Raw genomic sequence first — 19,302 nt, forward strand, 5'->3', positions numbered from 1 at the left:
ACAAAAGAAAGAACGCAAGGACAAGTGCTTAAGAAATTTTTATTCACAAACTATGCAAAAGTTACAACTAGCCAGTTTAAAACAGTGAAAAGTTAAGTTTTTTAAAAGCTCTGTTAAAAATCTGTTAATATGATAGAGCCATGTGCTTGTTCCTTCCTAGGGCCATGAAATTAGAAAACGTGGGTCTCGACACAGTGAAGTCTGAGGAATAGGACAGGAACCAAGAACTACCGTGATTCTGAGGGGGTGAGGAGGAGCTGGAGGCGGCGGCGCTGCAGACAAAGCACGGCTCCGGAGAGAGGAGGAGCCTGGAGCGCCTGGCCTGCGGGGGGAGGCCCGGCGGTCTCGGGGGAGCCAGTGGGTCAGGGACCACTCCGCGCCAGCCAGCTGAGCCACGGGGCCGACGGCTGCCTGTGCCTCGCCCCACAGGGTGTCTTAGGTCTGTACACAGTAGGGGTCATGGCTGTGAACTCCAGGCGTCACTGCCTTTTACACTAAACTTCAGGTTCTGGGAGAAAGACAGACGTGGAAGAACTGCCGTTTCACAAGGCACAGAGGACAGCGCGACGCTGCGGTGAAGACGGGCTGAGGTACATGGGTTTGCTCAGTCCCTCCCGGGAGGGGAGGGTTAAATATTCAGACAGGTGACAACTGTCAGTGTAAGTCTTCAAACCTGTGTGACTGAGCAAAAGGCTAAAGGGTTCTTTCTCATCAGGTGAACTGGCAAGTGCAGGAAACAAAACAGAAAGAAGAAACCGTGTCTGGGCTGACGCATCACTTCTCAGAGCTCAGCTGAAAAGGAGGGGACCCCGAGGGAGGCTGACGACCCCTCCGCGCCTCTCGAGTGCAGTGCTGGACACAACGAGCCCAAGGCGGCTGCTACTGCGGCAGACGGAAGAGGCACCAAGGTCAAGGCCGCTATCTACATTCAAAGAGGAGAAAGACAGCTTTTTCATACACGTTTGCTTTATTTCCGCGTTCAGCCTGTTGAGAGAACCTGTCACAACCTGAATGGCAGGGGGTGCACCACCCCAAGCGGCTCCCCTGCCGGCGGCCAGGGAGCCCGAGGGGCCCGCGCGGCTGTGCAGGCGCCGACCGCGGGAGGCAGGGCGCCATCTGCAGTGCGAGAGATCCCCGAGGGGCAGCGCCGTCACGCCTCCGCTGCGGCGGGCGCCCAGGGCTGAAAGGCACAGCGACGTGTGGAGATGGCGACTTCCAGGCGCGGCCTCGGTCCGAGCGACAGAAGCACAGGTAGAAATTCAGGATGTGCAGGCTTTCTGCAAAAGGATGAGCTTGGTTCCAGCACAGCACACGGCGACACTGCAACAAGGAACACGGCTCACCCTCCGTCCCGAAGGAGGGGCGGCGGCCCCGACCCTGGGAGCAGCAGGTGGAGGGACGCTCCAGCCCGATGCCTGCGGACGGGGGCTGCCTGGACAGGGTAGCCTCCACACCCGCGCTCCTGCCACGGGGATCACACGGCCAGACAGCCCTGTCCCCGCCCAGACACACGGTGAGCTCTGAGGGCAGCGCCCCAGGTCCTCTGTCAGTGAAGTCTACGTTCAAGCCACAGCTGACAGGGTTTTGGAGGCTCTTGTCCAGACCAAGCGGGGACTGACTCAACAGGCGCTGCAGCTGGTGTGGCCGCCCGTCTGATGGGCACCCCCGTCTTCTCCCAGCAAAGCCTCCCTTGGCCCTCTTCATGCCCACGGCCAAGCCCTACTGGGTTTCAGAGGAACATTGCTCCCTAAACGTGGAGTTCAAGGCCCAGAGTGCGGACACCAGGGTCTCCCCAGACTCCTCATGGCTCACAGGCAAGGATGTGGCTAACGCTGGATACAGGAAACTGGGCTTCACTCGTCACCTCCTTGCTTACTGAACAGGACGCCAACAGCTCCCCATCCCGTCTTACCACAGTGCTCTCGGATCACTCCTGATTTCCAAGGGGAATAATCTCCTCAGTGACAAAAAACTCGATGGTCTCCTCCTCCCAGTCATCCACGTTGCTGTCCAGCTCGTCAGTGTCCACACCTGTGGGGGGTTTGCCGGTCACGCCGTGTATGTGTGGGGCACAAATCTGTGAAAGACGCCACCCCCACCCCGCCACCACAGGCCAGTGTGAAAACCTCAAGGTCCCTGCAAAGGAAGGTCCATGGCCTTGACCTGTTGGCAGCAGGAAACTCAGTTCTGTCAGGAATCTCTTAAAGACTCTGTTTATGATCCTTTTAAGAGGACTTCCCTGGGGGTCCAGTGGTTAGGACTCCCCCTCTGACCGCTGGAGCCCAGGGGCAATCCCTTGTCAGAGTGCTAAGACCCCACAAACCACAAGCTGCGGCCAAAAAAAAAAAGGTTCTTTTTAATTCAGGCAACACTTGATGTTTTCCGAAAAATCTGGGAAAAGATCCAAAAGGGGAAAAATATTTTAACTATATGCTATAAAAGGTGTGTCTTGGGTTAACAAAGTTACCTCCTCGTAATTCTAGCCGTGCATTTTTCTGCTCCATATAGAGCTCTTGAGCCATTTTCCGGTATTTCCGGAAATCTTCCATCATGGTTCGTCTTCTCTCCACTAATTCCTGTGTGCAAAATTGGGAAACAACTTACAGGACGAACACTTACCTCACACCATTGTCTTCACTTTGCTCAACCAAGTGGGATTGAAACATGGTCAGGGGTGCCCAGCCTGACGGACAGGATGGCGTACGGCTCCACTAGAGACGGTGGGGTGGGCACACCGGCCTTATCTGCTCGCCCTCAGCTTCCTCTAGCGGCCCCTCCGCCACGCCCTCCCGTGGACGGAAGCCAGCCCTGGGGTCTGTCTCTCCGCCTGGTGTTGGCCTCTGCCATGAGGCGACAGGGACTATCTGGGCGCTTCCCTCATGCCTGGGGACAGGACTAACCTTTGAGGCTTTGGACTGGCTCAAACGATCCTTCTGTTCAAAGATCTTGGAGTATTTCTTCAGATCCTTTTTAATTTGCTGAAACAAAGACACAAGTCCCTCAGGATCAGCATATTCAAAGCCAAGAGCCACAGACACGCTCCTCACAGCTGCAGCATCAATGGTCAGCAGAGCACGGCCACCTGAGTGCTCAACACGGCGCCGGCCTCCACGTTTCCCGCCGGCAGCCTTCCTTCCCCGGGATATACACTCACCCCTCAGAAGAGCCCTGATAAACACCGCGTGTCCCACCAGTCAGGAAAATCCCAGGTCTTACAGTCTCACCAGGACTTTCTAGCAGCCCATCACCCTTCACCCGCCCCTCCATCTCCAGAAACTTCCTACAACGGTTCTGATGTGGTCTCACAACCCAAATCTGTTTCCTCTGCTGAAACTACCCTCTTCCTTTTGGTTCTCACTGCTCTGCATCTCCTCAAAGGGTCTGCTGTGAAAGCCACACCTCCATTCCTCACTCATTATCACCCTGACAGTATCAGGAAGGAAAACCTTCTTCTCTTCACGCCAGTCACTGCCACGTCCCTGCAGCTGATGAGGAAAACCAGACCTTGATCTGATCCTGGCTCAGGAGCGTGGGGGGCCGAGGCCTCCAGAGCAGCTGGCAGAAGCGGTCCTTGCTGTTCTTCTGCAGAAGGCGGCCTTGGAAGGTCCACAGCCAGTAGGCATTGTCCACCTGGAAGACAGCAGAGCCTCGCTAGCTGCCCACCCCACCAGATGACCCCAGGACAGACCCTGAATCCTGTCAAAAGACCTGGCAAAATTCACCATGTCACTCAACAAATGTCTGAGAACCAATCATTTGCCAGTGTTGTCGGCACTGGGGGACACCGTGAGCAGGGCAGGACCGTGGTGAAGACAGCTAAGAGGATGCGCTTGGCGGGACAGAGCAGTGCGTGCAGCAGCCAGAACAGCACCAGCAGAGCACTTGTGCCGGAACACAGATGACAGCCCGCCACCACCGCTCAGCAGGCATCTCTTCTGTACCAAGACCTTCTTGACGAAGGAAGCGGTGCCTACACCCTGGTGGACTCCCGCTACTACTCGGGGGGCAGTGAACAGAGTGGTCAGCACACTCAGAGGATTTAGTGTCAGGGTGGGCCTTGGTGAGGGGACCTCTAAACAACAGGCCTGGGCACGGCCAACATACCCTGACCTGAACACAAGGACGGCATTCAAGACACTGCTTCCAGCAACATTTGCAAAGCTCTTGCTCCTAAAACTTCACTAAACACAATCACTCTGTCTCAACTGGTAAACGTGTGTGAGCTGATTCAACTGTGAATACCTCAATCAGTAAAAATAGTCATTAAATATAAAGAAGGATCTTCAGCAAATTTTACCAGCAATGGGAATACTGTGCTTATGAAAAAGACAGTATAGACTGTGACTTGTATAGACACAAACTTCTCAGGCCCTGACTCTCCCAAGACCCAGAGGAAGCGGGTCCTCTCCCAGGAAAGTGCCAGTGCACACACGGCTCCCACCCTTCCAGGGAGGCCCCAGGCCGAGAAGCCCCCTGCCTGGCAGACTTCACAGCAGTTCAGCAAGCGCTGAGTCCTGCATCTGCCCCCACCAATACACCCTCGGATCTTTCGCTGAAGACAGACAGGATGATCTTTTCAGGAAGTTAAAAACAGAAATGACATATTTTCTCACATGCCAATTCGGTCAGCAAATCCTGACTGAAGGCTGACAATGTGCGGCAGTTTCAGATGCTAGGGATGTAGCTCAGGAGAAATGGCCCCTGTCCTCGTAATGTCTCAAGCCAGCAGGAAGAGAGGACAATGAATGGCTAACAATGGCTAAGGCGAGTTCGTGCTGTTGAGCGGGGGCACCATGAGAACACAGGGGAGGCAGAGAGGATGCAGGGACCAGGCTGGGGACCCGTAATGGCAAGACGCTCCACCACCCACAGAGCTACAGCCCTGGCGTGAGTGCACGGGCCCTGAGGCAGGAACAAGCAGGGCGCTCGGGTTTCCGTACCTTGTGGCTCCACCAGGACACGGAGGTGACGACATAGCGCCCAGTGGGGTCCCACTCCACATCGGAGGCCATGTAGTGCTCTGCGATGTTCATGACTGTGCAGTCTGAAGTGTCAACAAACGCCAAGGCGCCGTTCATACTGGGGAGACAGCACGGCTGGAGTCACCGAGAGCCGCGTCTGCGCCCACCCTTGGCTCAGGGTGAGCAGGCTTGAACTGGGAAGCTGGGTGTCCCGCCTGATCGTGGACACGGAAGTGATCACAGTGACACAGACGAGGCCCAGAGCATACAAGCACCGCAGTGTCTGCTGTGATTGCTCCCGGAGGAAAGGCTGGCAGAAGCCAAGCCGCCAAACCACAGCAAGAGGCGCCCAGTGAGGCGGGGAGCCCCGCGGGCCCACAGGAGGCACCGCACCCCTGTCGCAGGTTCTGCACGGCCTGCCGAACAACCAGGTGGGGAGCAAGGGGGTGAACATCCAGGTGTTCGTGGGCTCCCAGCCTGACCAAACACCCTTCCCACACAGACACGAGGCGCGCACATCGGGGAACTGGGTCACCAGGAGGAGGGCCTGTGTCCTCAGTCCCCGGTAGAAGCGTCTGCAAGGGGCCTGGTCCTGGCCACGTCTGGGCAGCAGGATGGAGACACTGCACGATTCACCCAGGTTGGGACGCCCTGTGGGAGGACCTGTCCCCACGCTCTCCGAGAGGCAGCAGAGCAACCTTCGGGGCCGGAGTCCAGGCCTGGGTCACGGTCTCCCCCAGCCCGCAGCCCCGCACAGGGCAAACCCACCTCCGCAGGCAGCAGAACCCACCTCCGCAGGCCAGCCAGCACAACGAACTGTCCTTGGGGGCTCCAGAAGATGGTGTTGGCCTGCTGCTTGTCGAACATCTCTGAAAGGAGAGGGTCAGAGGTCAGCGTGCAGCCGAGTGGGGGACACCCCATGGATGTGCACACCGGACTCTGAGGTGCGCGCCTGCATCGTTAGGGGGGCCTGGAGGGGTTCTCAAACTGCACTGCTCCTTTAAATGACACAACACTGGGCTTGACAGAGTAATCAGACGAAGCGCCCCACTCAGGCCGTGCTACCGTGGGGACTGGACACCAGGGGAAGGAGTCCAGCTTCCATCAGATTCTCACAGAGATGCATGACCCCAAAAGCCTAGAAATCCATTCTAGTGACTCCAACATTTTTTAACTGAAAGAAGCTAATCCCACCATCTCTCCCAATGCTAACTGCTCAGTCCTGAAGGGGTGGAGCCTGGTCCTCATCTCTTTACTCAGGAGGGAGGAGCAGGGTGGGGAGGGGGACAGCACCACCCTAATAGGGAGGGGCAGGATTCTCAGACCAAGACCAGCACAGTGTGGTGATCTGCAGGCTGACCCTGCAAGGGCAGGCAGGGTTGCAGGGGGCCTGGAAAGCAGAGGCACTTGGATGCTTGCTGTATCATAACCGACTTTACAACAGGAGGCCATGAAGTCTTCAGTTGTCCAAATTTCCTTTCATGACAAAGAAACTAATAACCCTCAGTCTGGTGACCACCAGTTGACGACACCACAAAGGGATGCTCCCACAGACACCGCCGCTCAGGAGTGCGCAGAAGGCCCGTCCTTTGCGACAAACTCCCTCGGCGCCACCATCAGCACCAGCCCACACGACCCTCTGTCCAGCCAAGCACTCTCCCAGGAGCAATAACCAAGCTCTGCCCCTGGGCTCCCGTTCAGCTACTCTGAGACAGGCACAGGCGGCACTTACTGATAAGCTCAATCTTCCCGTTGCTCTTCACGTGGTAGAAGGAAACGGATATCCGGGGCGCCTCCCCATGCAGCACAGCAAACTTACTTCCGTTCGGTTCCCAGGCAAAGGCGATGATGGTTTCTAAGGCCAGGAAAAAACGGTGAGCTCCTTGGTCACAAAACATCATTTTCAGTTAAGGCTGTTCAGAGACGCCCCAGATTCTTCGGTTCATTAAAAGGCCCACAAGCAGCACAGCACAAAGACAGCAGGCTGAGCCCTGTGGAGCCACCACGGCCGGCAGGGGCCCCCTGTACCCCGACCCCTGCCACAGGGGCAGGGCGGCTGGGGGTGAGCCCCCCACTCTCCTCACAGCACTGGACGGGGTCACGCGCTCTACCAGGCAGTGCCTTCCCATCCTCCTCACCCCAGCGAAACAGGATATACAGGCTAAACGGTCCACCTAACGGCGGGAACAGTGTCTCAAGTTTTCAGGAGTCCAAAAAACCAAAACACCACTACTAAACTGAGCACTTTCATAGGTAAGAGGACAAGCCCTTCAGCTGCGTTGCTGGATGTGTGGTGAAAACCTGCTCTTCACTCTCCTAAGCGTGAAACGGCTTGAACCTGTGTCCCCCTGCTATGTAAGTGGATCACGTGGTATGAATGAAAAAAAAGAGGGCGTCTCTTCACTTGGCAACTGGGAAGGCTAAGAGACTGAAGCTGGGAAGGACAAAGAACCCGTGAACCAACCTATGCTTTGTAACATATAGACAGACGCCTGACCTCCGCCAGCCTGCCCGGGCCGTGAACTCCCAGGGAAGCGTATGAGTAGGTGTGATGGCTCGGGAGCCACTCAACCAAAGAACAGGACAGTGGCACTTGCCTTTCATCTCGACCACATCAACAGGCACCTGTTTTTCTCTCATTCTGAATATTTCAAAATTTGTGACAACACCCTGTTTAAAAGAAAAAAGAAGGGGTGACATTCTGAAAACTGAAAGCATGAGGCAGACTTAAAGGACAACTTAAGAATTTAATGAAGGATTAAACGTATACACCTGGTAGAGACATGAAAATCGGCAGTGACTGAAATGGTGAAAACAAGAGCTCTCAAACACTGATGAAGGCAGAGACTGGTACAATGTCTGGAGAAGAAACGGACCCCACGGCCCCAACCCAGACCCTACTTCAAGGCCTGCCTTAAGGTCACCTCCAGCAGACAGGCCTAGGGATCTGTACTGTGGCTTCTCTGCAAACCTTCTGTAGTACCCCAAAGGCCCACCAACTGGGACTGATCCAACTATTATTTCAAAACAATGGAACATCCAGGTTCATGTAAAAAGCTGCATTATCCATAATAGCCAAAAGATGGAGACAACCCACAGGCCCACCAAAGGATAAATGGGCAAACACGATACAACACAGTACACACTGCTCAACCATAAAAAACGATGAGGGACAAGCCTGCACCCCTCGCTCAGTGAAGGAAGCCAGATATGGAAGGCCACAGAGCATGACTCCGTTCCTGAGAAATGTCCAGAACAGGGATGCCCAGAGACAGGAAGCGGGAAAGCAGGTGAGAGGGTGTCAGGAACGGGGTGACGGCTGCTGCGTGAGGAGTTTCTTTCGGGGGTGATGGAAATGTTTTGGAGTTAAGACAGTGGTGACTGCTACGTGACTGCATACCTCAGAAACTTTTTGTGAAAAAAATATTTCTGTTAGAAGGGCCCGCCCCCGCCCGCTGTGCGCGCGCTGGCCGGGCAGCATGGCGGCGGCGGCGGGCGCCAAAAAAAAAAAAAAAATTTCTGTTAGAAGGAAAAAAAACCAGGAGTTTGTGTATAAACAAATGTTAAATGATACAAACAAACAAAGTCTGGATGCAGAACTGTGTCAAGCATGCTACTCTGTGTTTCCAAAGAAAAACCTAAAGAAAACAGTGTATTGTTTTAACACCTACAGAGAAGGAAGGTGGATGCCTGGAGGAGATCTCCCTGTCTTCTCTTATGAGCTCTGACCTATCTCAACTAAGTGACGCATCACCCACTCAGTTTATAGGAAAGAATTACACTCTTCTGCTGGAATATGATGACAGTTCTAGCTAGCCATGATGCAACAGCTAACTTTTGGTGCCAGGTGGGCCTGAAAAAAGTCTGAAGTTTGAACCAAAAATCCACGAACACTGCCACACTTCCCCCCACCCCCAAACAGCACTGAGTAGGCGGAATGACCCCGCCCACTGATGTCCACTTACCTGGGTGCCTTTTGGAGTCCTGTCTACTTTAACACACAAGTAATCTCCATTTTTCTGCCAATGCAGCTTGCAATCCACAACGTTAAATAGGTTTCTAACTCTGATCTCTTGTCTGGTAGGCAGCTGCATCAGGGTTACCCTGGCTGGAATATCTTTATCTTCAGGTACCCAAAAGGCTATTATGTTACCACCGGGGGACCAAGAAAAATCTCTGCAGAAGAAGAAAATAAAATGTTTACCAGGACCGGCTGAGCCGTGATGAGGAAGGCACAGAGAACGAAAGAGCTCACTCACTGTGTAAAGTGGGGCCCTGGCACATTCACCTCCCAGGACAGCATGGGAGCCAATACCACCGAGTGCCCACCTCCAGAGGCCTGCTCTGGGCTTCCTGGGCAGCCCGTTCTGTCCCCAGGACCACCCGGGGCTTTGGCAGACTCACTGGGCCAGTGAGCAGAGAGGCGATGATAACACCACCCACCAACATGGGGGTCATGGGGGTCACAGGACTGAAGCCCCGGCTCTGAAACCCCACTCACACTCTTAACCACGAGCCAAGTAAAATAAACTTTAGATTGATGGACCATCTATGTGATTTCTGAACATTCATTAAGAGGTCAAAGGGAGAAAACCCCAGATTAAAAAATGTAAGTGAAGGAAGAAGTAGGGGCAATTCCCTTCACTGCAACATTTTAAAAGTGCCATTAACAAACAATTCACGAGTTCCTGTCCATGCAGAGCATATTCACTTTTGCTTTTACTGAGAATTAACGCCCAGTTTTAATTATAAGCCATAATTTTGCCCAATACATAAATATAATAGAACAGTAAGAAATGTGCACATCCCCTGCACTGCTGATATTTCACTGCCCCCAGAGATTTCAGGTGGATAAAGATGTGCCTACTCTCTGACAGACCAAACCAGTCACAGCTCAGAGGCCAAGCAAACCCATGGCACACACCATCAGACTGACATGGAGACTCCCGACAAAGAGAAGACTCCTCTTCCTCAAAGACTGTGCCCCCGAGTCTCCCATCCCCAGGCGGGAACGTGAAAGGAAGCAGCCCTCGAGACGTCCCTACGAGCAGGAGCGGAGAACGCTGACGTGGCCACCAGCAAGCAGCCCACGGCGGCAGGCACGAGCCTGCGGTGGCATCCCTATGCCCCGTGATTGGCACCAGCATTTTCTCCAAGGGTATAGGAGCCAGGTGCTAAAGGAGGGAGTTAATCCCCACTCCCACCCCAGCCCGTGCTGAGAGAGTCACTTACTTTATGCCAGAGATCTTCAAGCTCTTCTTGTCCAATAGACCCATAGACTGTGAAAAAACGAGGTCACAACGGCGTCAAATCAGACCACTGTCTCTACAGCACATACAATTCCTTACAGCGTGAGCCTGCTGAGGGAGCAGTGTCGGCACAGGGCGACAGACCAACTGGGACACGATCACCCACAGCACACCCTCCCAGGGCCGTTCCAACCACTCCCATCCCAGCTCCCCGTGGCAGCAGAAGACCCGAACCAGGGCCCGAGAATCCGAAAGGCAGACACCGGAAGACCACCCTCTCCCCTCTCGGCACCCACACACTAAGGAAAGCTCTGCGCCCGCAACAGCTCCTGACAGGGCAGCTCAAGTCAGGTAATCAAATAAGCCACTTACAGGAGTTTCATAGATACTGAGAGTATCAAGCGTCATTCTGGCAAAAAATTTACCATCGTGGCTCCACCTGAGGAAGAAAAAAGAAGTGCCAAGCTGGCCGATGAAGATGGGGGCACAGAGGCCACCGTGGCTACCCAGGGCCACTTACTTAAAGATGGGCCAGTGGGCTGAGCTCTCACAGTGGAAGCCTCTCTTCTTCTGCCCGGTGAGGATGTCCCAGATGATGATGGCCTGGGGGTCATCCTGAGTGTCCATCAGGGGGCTGAAGGTCACCAGGTACCTGCAGCAGAGGGCACAGCATCAGCCCCTGCACCCCCGCCTCCTCTCCTGTGAGGATACGCCAAGAACCAGCCACAGGGGGCGTGACGGGCTTCTGCTCCCAAACGTGACTCCAGGCACAAGGGAGGGAGACTCCTGGGACAAGCATTCAAGACTCGTGCAACCAGCACCTTCTCCAGCCCTCCAGGCTCCCCAAAAACGTCATCCCGTCCAGAGAGCCCACTCCAGATACAGAGCAGAAGCACTGTGGCACACGCCACTCAGGCCTGCCCGTCACAGCAGCATGCTCCAAGGGTCACCTTAAGATGTTTCTCTGATAAAATCGGAACAAGGAAAGATCCAGTGGGTTCCCAACAAAAATCCGCTGTGTGCACTAGCGGAAGGGGTGGTGTGGAATGCTCACACTTTCTTTTCCTTGGACTCATCAGGTAAAGAGCACCAATGGTCATGAGCAGCACCCAAAGGGGACTGGTCTGGGCCCTGCAGTGGACACCGATGGCAGCGGGTGCTCAAGGCCCTTGTTAGACGACGGGGTTTACACACGTGTGGAAAGAGGAAGTGATAAAGCACATGCAACAAAATATGACCCATCACGGTAAAGAGCACACAGGAATCCTCTATGCTCTCTTATGACGATTCTACTTCGCAGTGGCAATTATTGCAAAATAAAGCTTTAGAAAATCACCTACAGAGGGCTGGCAGTATCCCATTTGCCATTTTATAATGGCTTACCTTTCACAAGGTGAGAAATCGATAAGCTGAACCCCTTGGTGGCTGAATCTCTGAATCTGTTTGAATTTCTCTCCCCCCCACAGAGCAATGCCTCGCTGGTGAAAGGTGGCCAGGTAGGTTCCCTTAGGAGACCAACGCACATATGTCTCTGTCCATCGCTGTGGAAAAAGCCAGTGCCAACGTTAACACAACAAAAAAACCAAACACAAAGACTCCAAAGTCTATGATGAATTTATTTCCCAAACTTTTAACTAAAAACACAAGAAGCCTATTCACTTCGTAGGATTTGTTTCAAAGCTGGAAGAATAAAAGTTGCTGTCAAGAGGGGTAACCTCAAAGCACATGACACTTCACCTGCTCATGTACCAAGCTCCTCTTTTTCTTTCTGGCCATGCCACGTGGCTTGTGGGATCTCGGTTCCCTAATCAGGGATCAAACCCAGGCCCGTGGCAGTGAAAGTGCGGAGTCCTAACCATTGGACCGCCAGGGAATTCCCACCACACCCTTCTTTGTTAAGGAAACCCAGCAGTGAGTCCCTGCCTGGCAGCAAATACCCACCGCTCTCTCCTCGATGGAGACCGGGTCCTTCACATCATTCCAGAATATGGAAGTGCGGTCCCCGCTCTCGAAGATCACACTGTACTGATCTCTGCACTCTGCCTCTTCAAGCCAGTAGCGCAGGTTTCCCTAAAGGAGCCAAGCGCAAGGGATGGAATACGTTTCCTTAATTTTAGCCAAAGAAAAATTATATTCATAACTGTCACACTTAGCAATATGATGAATTCACTCAGCATCGTTAATTCCTAAGGAAGTCACTGCTTCAAGCCAAGAGGCTAGCCACCATTTCTTGTAACTACGTACAGATTTTATGCAACATACCAGGTCTTTGAAAGGTTGTTTCTCTGGAATATCCCATTCATCACTGATGGTCATGTACCTAGAAGATCAGTGACACTCAGATGACCACAAGGGTGAGTGGTCCTCGGCCAGGTAGTACTGCACCCACCCCTCCCCGAAAAGGACTGGCTTTGCTTGGTCATTATTGGTGAGGGGGTGCGGGTCGGGAGCAGCTGGCCGGGGATGTCAAACGACCCTGCACTGTCTGATGGGAGAGTGCAGCCTCCTGAAAGGCCACTAAGTACCCCCCGGCCTCCTGGGGCAGAAAGGCCTGACCATGCATGCTCAGGAAGATGTCTAGGATCTCCTGGGCTGAGTCAGAACTTACTTGTCAAAATCGGTGAAGAGGTTGACTCTGAACGTGTGCTGCTTGTCGAGCTTGTAGCCATCAGCATTTTTCACAGCGTCCAACGCATGGGCAGGGGATGCGTATTCCAGGAAAATATACCTGAATCGAGGGAGAGGGCAACTCACAAGAATGCAGACCCAAAGAACAGGCAGGTCATGCTCCACACACCCAGGCCCCCGCAGGACTTGTACGCACCACGAGCATCCATGACCCGTTTGCCCGCCACGTCCTGGAAGCAGTCAGGTCCCTAGCAGAGCAGCTATAAACATGAACAGAATCCCAACACAAGAGCCAATGCCTCTAAAATTAACCAAAAATGCTCACTACCCTGACTATGGTAACCGTTTTATGGATGTACATGTTCCTCAAAACTTATGAAATTATACACTTTAAAACTCTCTGACTTGACTGTGTGTCAAATATCTTTCAACAAAGCTGTCTATAAAAAACAAGAATAAAAAAAAAACAAGAATATTCTGATACTGTGTATTATAGGCAAAATCGCAAAGGCTCTCAGAGAATGTTTCATTTTAATAAAAATCACACATGCAACTGCTCCAAAAAACGTTATCCTCCCACCTTTCTGAAGCAGAAAATGTAAGAAATATTACTTGTGTGTGATCAATTTTCCAAGAAATTAAATCTATTCTAGGCAGTATCTAAAATCTGAAATTAAAAAATGGAGTGTATGTGAAGTAATTAGCCTCCAACTAATAAAAAAAAAAAAAAAATGAAGTGTATACTACTTTCTCATTCCTGTCCCATAAAAGATGATTTTGCCCATACTCAGAGGCTGATGTTTTTATGAAATTTTAATGGAGAAAGTCTGACAAGTATGTGGCGCAACCAACAGAACTTTGATTACTGCCGGCTGAGCACAAGCTGGGAACGACCACGCGGGTGTCTCTGGGGATCGCCCAGAGGCGCTGCAGACGGCCACTATGCAGGCGCACGCTCTCCTGTACCCAGAAGAGGACAGGCTTCCCAACTGCTGCTCAAAACAGTCCGTCAACAGGAAAACAGATAAACTGTCCCATGACAGAGCACCACAGCGTTTACAAGGAAGCAATCAGAATTACATTTACCAACACAGAAAATCTAATATTGAATTTAAAAACCAAACTGTAGGACACATACCTCATGCTATTGTTTTTAAAAGACACAATATTTCAGGTAACACCACAAAAAATACCAACTGAACAATGACACAATGCTTTCCTTTAGACTCTAACAAGTACCCCCATTTCAGATGTTAAAATGTGGGAGAAAAGCATATTTTAGAATCAAAATACCATATGTCAGATGTTCCTGAAGTCCTGCCAACCCCCAGATTTGCCTGGATTTACCTCGAATCAATCACTGTTCAAGGACAGAAGAGACCGAGCTCCGATGTCCCAGCAGCTCAGCAGCTGACTCACAAAACCCAACTCAGAACCAGAGGCCCGTGTCCTTCTCCCTCCCATTGACGGTCCCTGCCCCGAGGCCCGCCTCAGCACACAAGGCCGGCTCAGCGTTGCGCTGCGCTAGCCCATCCACCGGAGTCCACAGCGCACCATCGCACCATCACCTTCACGGCGTCAGCTGCCAAGAAAACACAAACCACACGTCCGTGCTGGAGGACATCACTCACCCTTTTGTCCTTCCGTCCTCCTCTGGATAAAAATCATTTGTGATTTTCCCAAACTTGGAGAAGATCTTATGGATGACGTTTTTGAGTTTCTCCAGGCGGTCAGGCCCCACCTGAGGCACGTTGTCTACCACAATCACCGAGTCTATCCCGTCTGCTTCCTGCGGCCGGTCTTTGAGCACGTCCCCCAGCAACTCTGCAGGAGGGGAAGGTGTGCCGAGTGATTTTCTCTCAACAAGTTAATGCACCAGGTTAAGCACACTGAACAAATCTCCAAAAAGTAAAAAATGCATAATTAATCTGAATGCTTTTGCTCCGAACATTAAGATATTACAGCCCTGGCTTGACTAAAAATTTAAACTTGAAATAATTGGGAGGACTGTAACTCTTTGCACGCCCCCTAACAGTCAAAATATGTCAATAATAGGAAATATTAAATGAATTTTTAAAAAATTTTAAAAAACTTTTCCCTCTATCCCCAAATGAATTTTTTAAAAAAGCCTTTAACAATGAAGAGGCAAAGAGGATGGACTTTTACCAGAAAAAAAACAAAAACAAAGTGAGCTGAGGAACACTTGTGGTAAGCCTTCTCCGACCCACCTCTCTTACAAACTCATCACCCAAGGTTCTTCACGTAAAGCAACCTTGTTTGAAGACAGCATGGGACAGAGACTGGCACTTAAACCAGGCAACTAGAGACTACAGAAGCTCATGAAAGCACGCGAGTGATGCGTCCTATAGGTTGCGGTGTCTCCAGCTGGACAAAATACCTGGCGGTATTACCACCGGGAGACACCAGCCATTTAGACATTAGATTGTAAACACTTAGAACAGTGCTTGGAACATAGCAAGAAACGTCAACTAGTATTTTCATAACTTCATGCAAAAGCTCAAAATGCATTCTGTTCACGTGACAGAACAGAAATTAAAATCACAGAACCCAAATCTTAAGTGCTCTCAGTAACACAGATCTTCCTCGACTTATAATGGGATTACTTCCCAATAAACCCATTTTTGAACCATTGTAATTCAAACCATCACAATTTCAGGACTGTCTGTACAGGCAAAATGAATGTCCAAGGTAATTTTTAAACAACAGCTGAAGAACAAAGGCTTATTATCTGTGTATCTATGTGTTCTAGAACCTAATTATGACTAGTTTTTTAAGTATTTCAACATTATATAGGACACATGTCAGAAAATATTCTTTGTTGTATTTTATTTTCAAAAGTTGAGGTGGAAAAAAAAAGTTGAGGTGAATTTTCTCCACTTTAGTGCTTGAAATTTTCAATAATAAAAAGTCTTTAAAAAAAGGAAAAAGTAATTTCCAGAGGCAAGTCCTGTTATAAACTACCTCTGATGAATTTAACACCTCTATGAATGATATTGGAAATGTTGCCTTAGATAAAAGAACTGCCATCTAAAATCGTGTCCAAACAAAGAGGAAACAGAAGGAAAGAGGCAGATTAGGGTATCTTCCCTACAGAGACTGGACTCAGATGCTTGGGTGACTTTTAAAGCTGACTTACCAAACTTTTACATCACCTGTTAAGCCTGATCTGATTTTACAAGGTTTACAGTAAGAAGCTCAGCTTTTATACAAACCGTGGACTCCTTCCCACAATCTTGAAGTGTCTAGCTTTACAAGAACCCGCCCATACACAGTAAGGGAATGAGCATAGTAACTACACGAACACACTTCCTTCTCATCACGGCCCACGCATCTGGTTACTCTTGCTTGGCTCATGGATTTCCAATCTGACTCCAGAAGAAATACAAAAAATGCACGTCTCAAGACTTAAGTACCAAAGACATTTGCTCAGAACCTCTACCACATGTTTGCCTCGTTGAGCACCAAGGACGAAAGACGCTGTGATTAAGATGCAACTGTGTGACAGTTCATCTGTCTCAGGGAGGGGGGCAGACACAGGCACCAGAGCTGTGGAACTCGCAGGAGTGTTTGTCATGACACTCAGTCCATTTTCACAAGAACCAGTACCTTGAGCATCACTCTGACCCTATAGGACAGTTCTCACCAAACAGAAAACACATGAGCTACTGACTACAACCACTGGCCTCAAGAAGACCGACAGCTTGCTCGATTTTAGCTCCTAAGGACCAGGAGCCTCACAGGTCCCTCTGAAGAAGTATCAGGATCACAAGGGCTTCCAGAGGCCCTCCCAGCAGCCACCTGGCTTGGCTGGCCTGTGCTCACGTCAGCATCCTCTGTCACACCATAAGTCACAATCCAGAAATCCTGTCTGATTAGGTGTGTTCAAATAATACTTAAAAAAAAAAAGTGAATACCGAAGGACTCAAAATGAGCTTTAAAACCACAACTTAAGATTTTAAAATGTAAGAAAAACTGGGGCAGTAAAAAAGAACAGTGGTCTAAGCTGGGGGGACGTAATGAGGAGGGGTGGGCTACCAAGCAACACTGCCTCTGTGGATTCTCAGCAACCAACTCCCCAGGAAACGCACTCTGTTAGAGGTGAATGGCTGAGGGGCTTTGACTGGGTCAGTGGCTCCCAAGTCCTCACGAACAGGAAAGTGCAGCCTTTCCTGCTTTTCCTGCTGAAATGTCTTTTGCCCCATGAAACAAAGTGTAAGACAATGCTGACAATAACCTTTAAACAGCTGTTTCAAATAAGTCATTATGGGGTACATCCCAAACCTATACAGTGCTGTGTATCAGTTACCTCTCAATAAAACTGGATGAAAAAAAAGAAGCACTTGATAAAGAATTTTAAAATAAACTATGTTTCTAAGTCAAACAACTCTATGTTCTCTAAACTTTCTCATTTTATGTGAAATTCTTTATGATTCTGACTCAATCTCAGTGATGAGACATGCTCCCCCGCCAATCTTTCTATCTCTACGTGGTAACATCTTATTTTTCTGGTGTTTCATCAGCTTTTTCAATGGTGTTTTACTCATTATTCCATTTTAATAATGTGGCCAATATGCAGAGGAATCCATTGATGTGCTCCCAGCCTGAAGAGTCACAATGGCTTAACAACAAACAACACAAAAACAAAAACAAATGAGATCAGGCATCCTCAGAAGTCACCTTAGGAAACAGGCTCTCTCAGGCAAAAAGCAGAAAAAATGCCTGTTGGTCGGAACCAAGGCAGAACCAAAGTTATAATATACTACAATTCAAGAATATCATTGCTAACAGAAGGCCGGTAGCATGCCTACAGATTTAGGAAAAGAGATGGGAACAGGTATCTGGCAAGTCTGCCTGGGACTGTCCCGCTGAGGACCTCTCTGAGGACAGACGCTCCTGTGGGGCAGCCGGGGCCAAAGAACCCAGTCTGACCACTCCGCTCTGCCCACTCCTGAGACAGCGTCCGTCCACCCCTACGGACACGGCACCGAGTCAGTTTCAGGCCTCTGACAGGCAGGTCTGGCGGGTCACTCGGGGCACCCAGACCTCAGAGGAAGCGCTGTCACCCAGGACCGTGCAGCACGTGGAGCGTCCTGCCGGGCCCTAATGACCACACCGCTGCACACTCGGCCACAGCTCCTGCGGGCCCGCCGCCGACCCTCGCCGCCCTACAAACTCCCGGCTGCAGTGCCAGTGCCAGTGTCTGGCTCGCCAAATTGTCTCCCCCTGCTCCCCTCCTTCTTTCGGAGAAAAGACGGCGATCCAGGCGCTCACGGAAGCCTTCCCCAGGTGCGGGGAGTCAGGCGTGGGGCCGCCTCACCTTCCTCGCTCACGTCGTCCACGAAGTCCTCGGGGTCGCTGAAGGAGGGCTCGTCCGCGCCGCCGTCCTCCGCCGCACCGTCCGGCTCCCCGCCCGCCCCCTCGGACCCGGCCTCGGCCGCCGCGTCCTGCGCCTGCTCCGCCGGGCCTTCGCCTGCGAGCGGGGCAGGGAACTCCTCGGGCGGCGGCGGGGTGGTGCCGGGGGTCGCGTCAGCCTTCTCCTCCCCGTCGGCCGCAGGCTCGGCCGGCCCCTCAGGCCCCGGCCCGGCCTCCGCCTCCGCGTCCTCGCCGCCCGCCGCCTCCTGCACGCCGGGCCGCGCCACCTCCGCCCCCGGCGACGGCTCGGCGGCCGGCTGCTCCGGCCCGGGCTCGGCGCGCTGCTCGGCCGCCTCAGGCGCCGCCACGTTCTCCGCGTCCTGCATCGCCCTCCGCTGCCGCCTCGCCCGGTCTCGCCGCGCTTCCGACTCTCCCAGGCCGCACCGCGCGCCTACCTCCCGGCCATGTGCGTGCGGCGGGGCCGCCCACGGGCACGGGGGGGCGGCCGCGGCCTGACGCCGTCCCGCGCGCCCGGACGAGCTCACAGGATAGGACTGTGTCCGCCGGGGATTGCGGCGGCTCCCCCGCCACAAGCGCCGGTCCCAGGCTGAGCAGCACCCTTGTGTCGGTCAGTCTACAGGCGGCTTGAGAACCAGGCTACCCCACCTCAGAAAGCGGGTGGTTCCGTCCAACATGGCAGCACCGCGTCCTCCTCCCATCAGGCCGTGCGGTGGGGAAAGACCACCTGTGACGCCGCAGGGAGGCACCAGGCGTCCGCCCAGCGCGCGGAGCGCGAAAGGGCCCTTCGCCTAGACACTGATGCCAGCAGGAACGCTAACACAAAGTACTTTGGTTGGGATATCTTGGCCTTTCGCCAAACAGTTCAACTTACATTACCAAGTTCCACCTCTACACTTCGGCTTTTAGACTCGTCTACTGACTGGGCAAAAGAATGGGCGGTTCCAAAAGATAGAAGGAATACTTGGCGAGCCAGAGAAGGCCCAGCCTGCTACAGGGACGACCGCCTGGCGCAACACAAAAATGAACGAGCGCTGCTTTGATCCCTCACACCCACGTTCACCGCGGCGGCT

General features: G+C 52.2%; 1 protein-coding gene across 1 annotated transcript; it reads right to left on the reverse strand.

Annotated features, from left to right (window-relative positions):
• Positions 1-25: 25 nt before the first annotated feature.
• Positions 26-18,819, reverse strand: EIF3B (eukaryotic translation initiation factor 3 subunit B). Its single transcript, XM_043915436.1, has 19 exons — positions 18,177-18,819; positions 14,470-14,662; positions 12,819-12,938; positions 12,473-12,530; positions 12,152-12,280; positions 11,594-11,751; positions 10,731-10,862; positions 10,583-10,649; positions 10,194-10,240; positions 8,927-9,137; positions 7,559-7,631; positions 6,694-6,816; positions 5,752-5,830; positions 4,941-5,079; positions 3,505-3,630; positions 2,901-2,978; positions 2,468-2,576; positions 1,913-2,031; positions 26-1,320 (listed from the first exon to the last, which is right to left on the reverse strand). The coding sequence occupies exons 1-18, from the start codon at positions 18,595-18,597 to the stop codon at positions 1,928-1,930; spliced, it is 2,367 nt and encodes a 788-aa protein (XP_043771371.1). The 5' UTR covers positions 18,598-18,819; the 3' UTR covers positions 26-1,320; positions 1,913-1,927.
• Between the last annotated feature and the right edge of the window lie 483 nt (positions 18,820-19,302).

This window comes from Cervus elaphus, chromosome 10 (genome assembly GCF_910594005.1).
Source record: "Cervus elaphus chromosome 10, mCerEla1.1, whole genome shotgun sequence".
Lineage (NCBI taxonomy): Eukaryota > Metazoa > Chordata > Mammalia > Artiodactyla > Cervidae > Cervus > Cervus elaphus.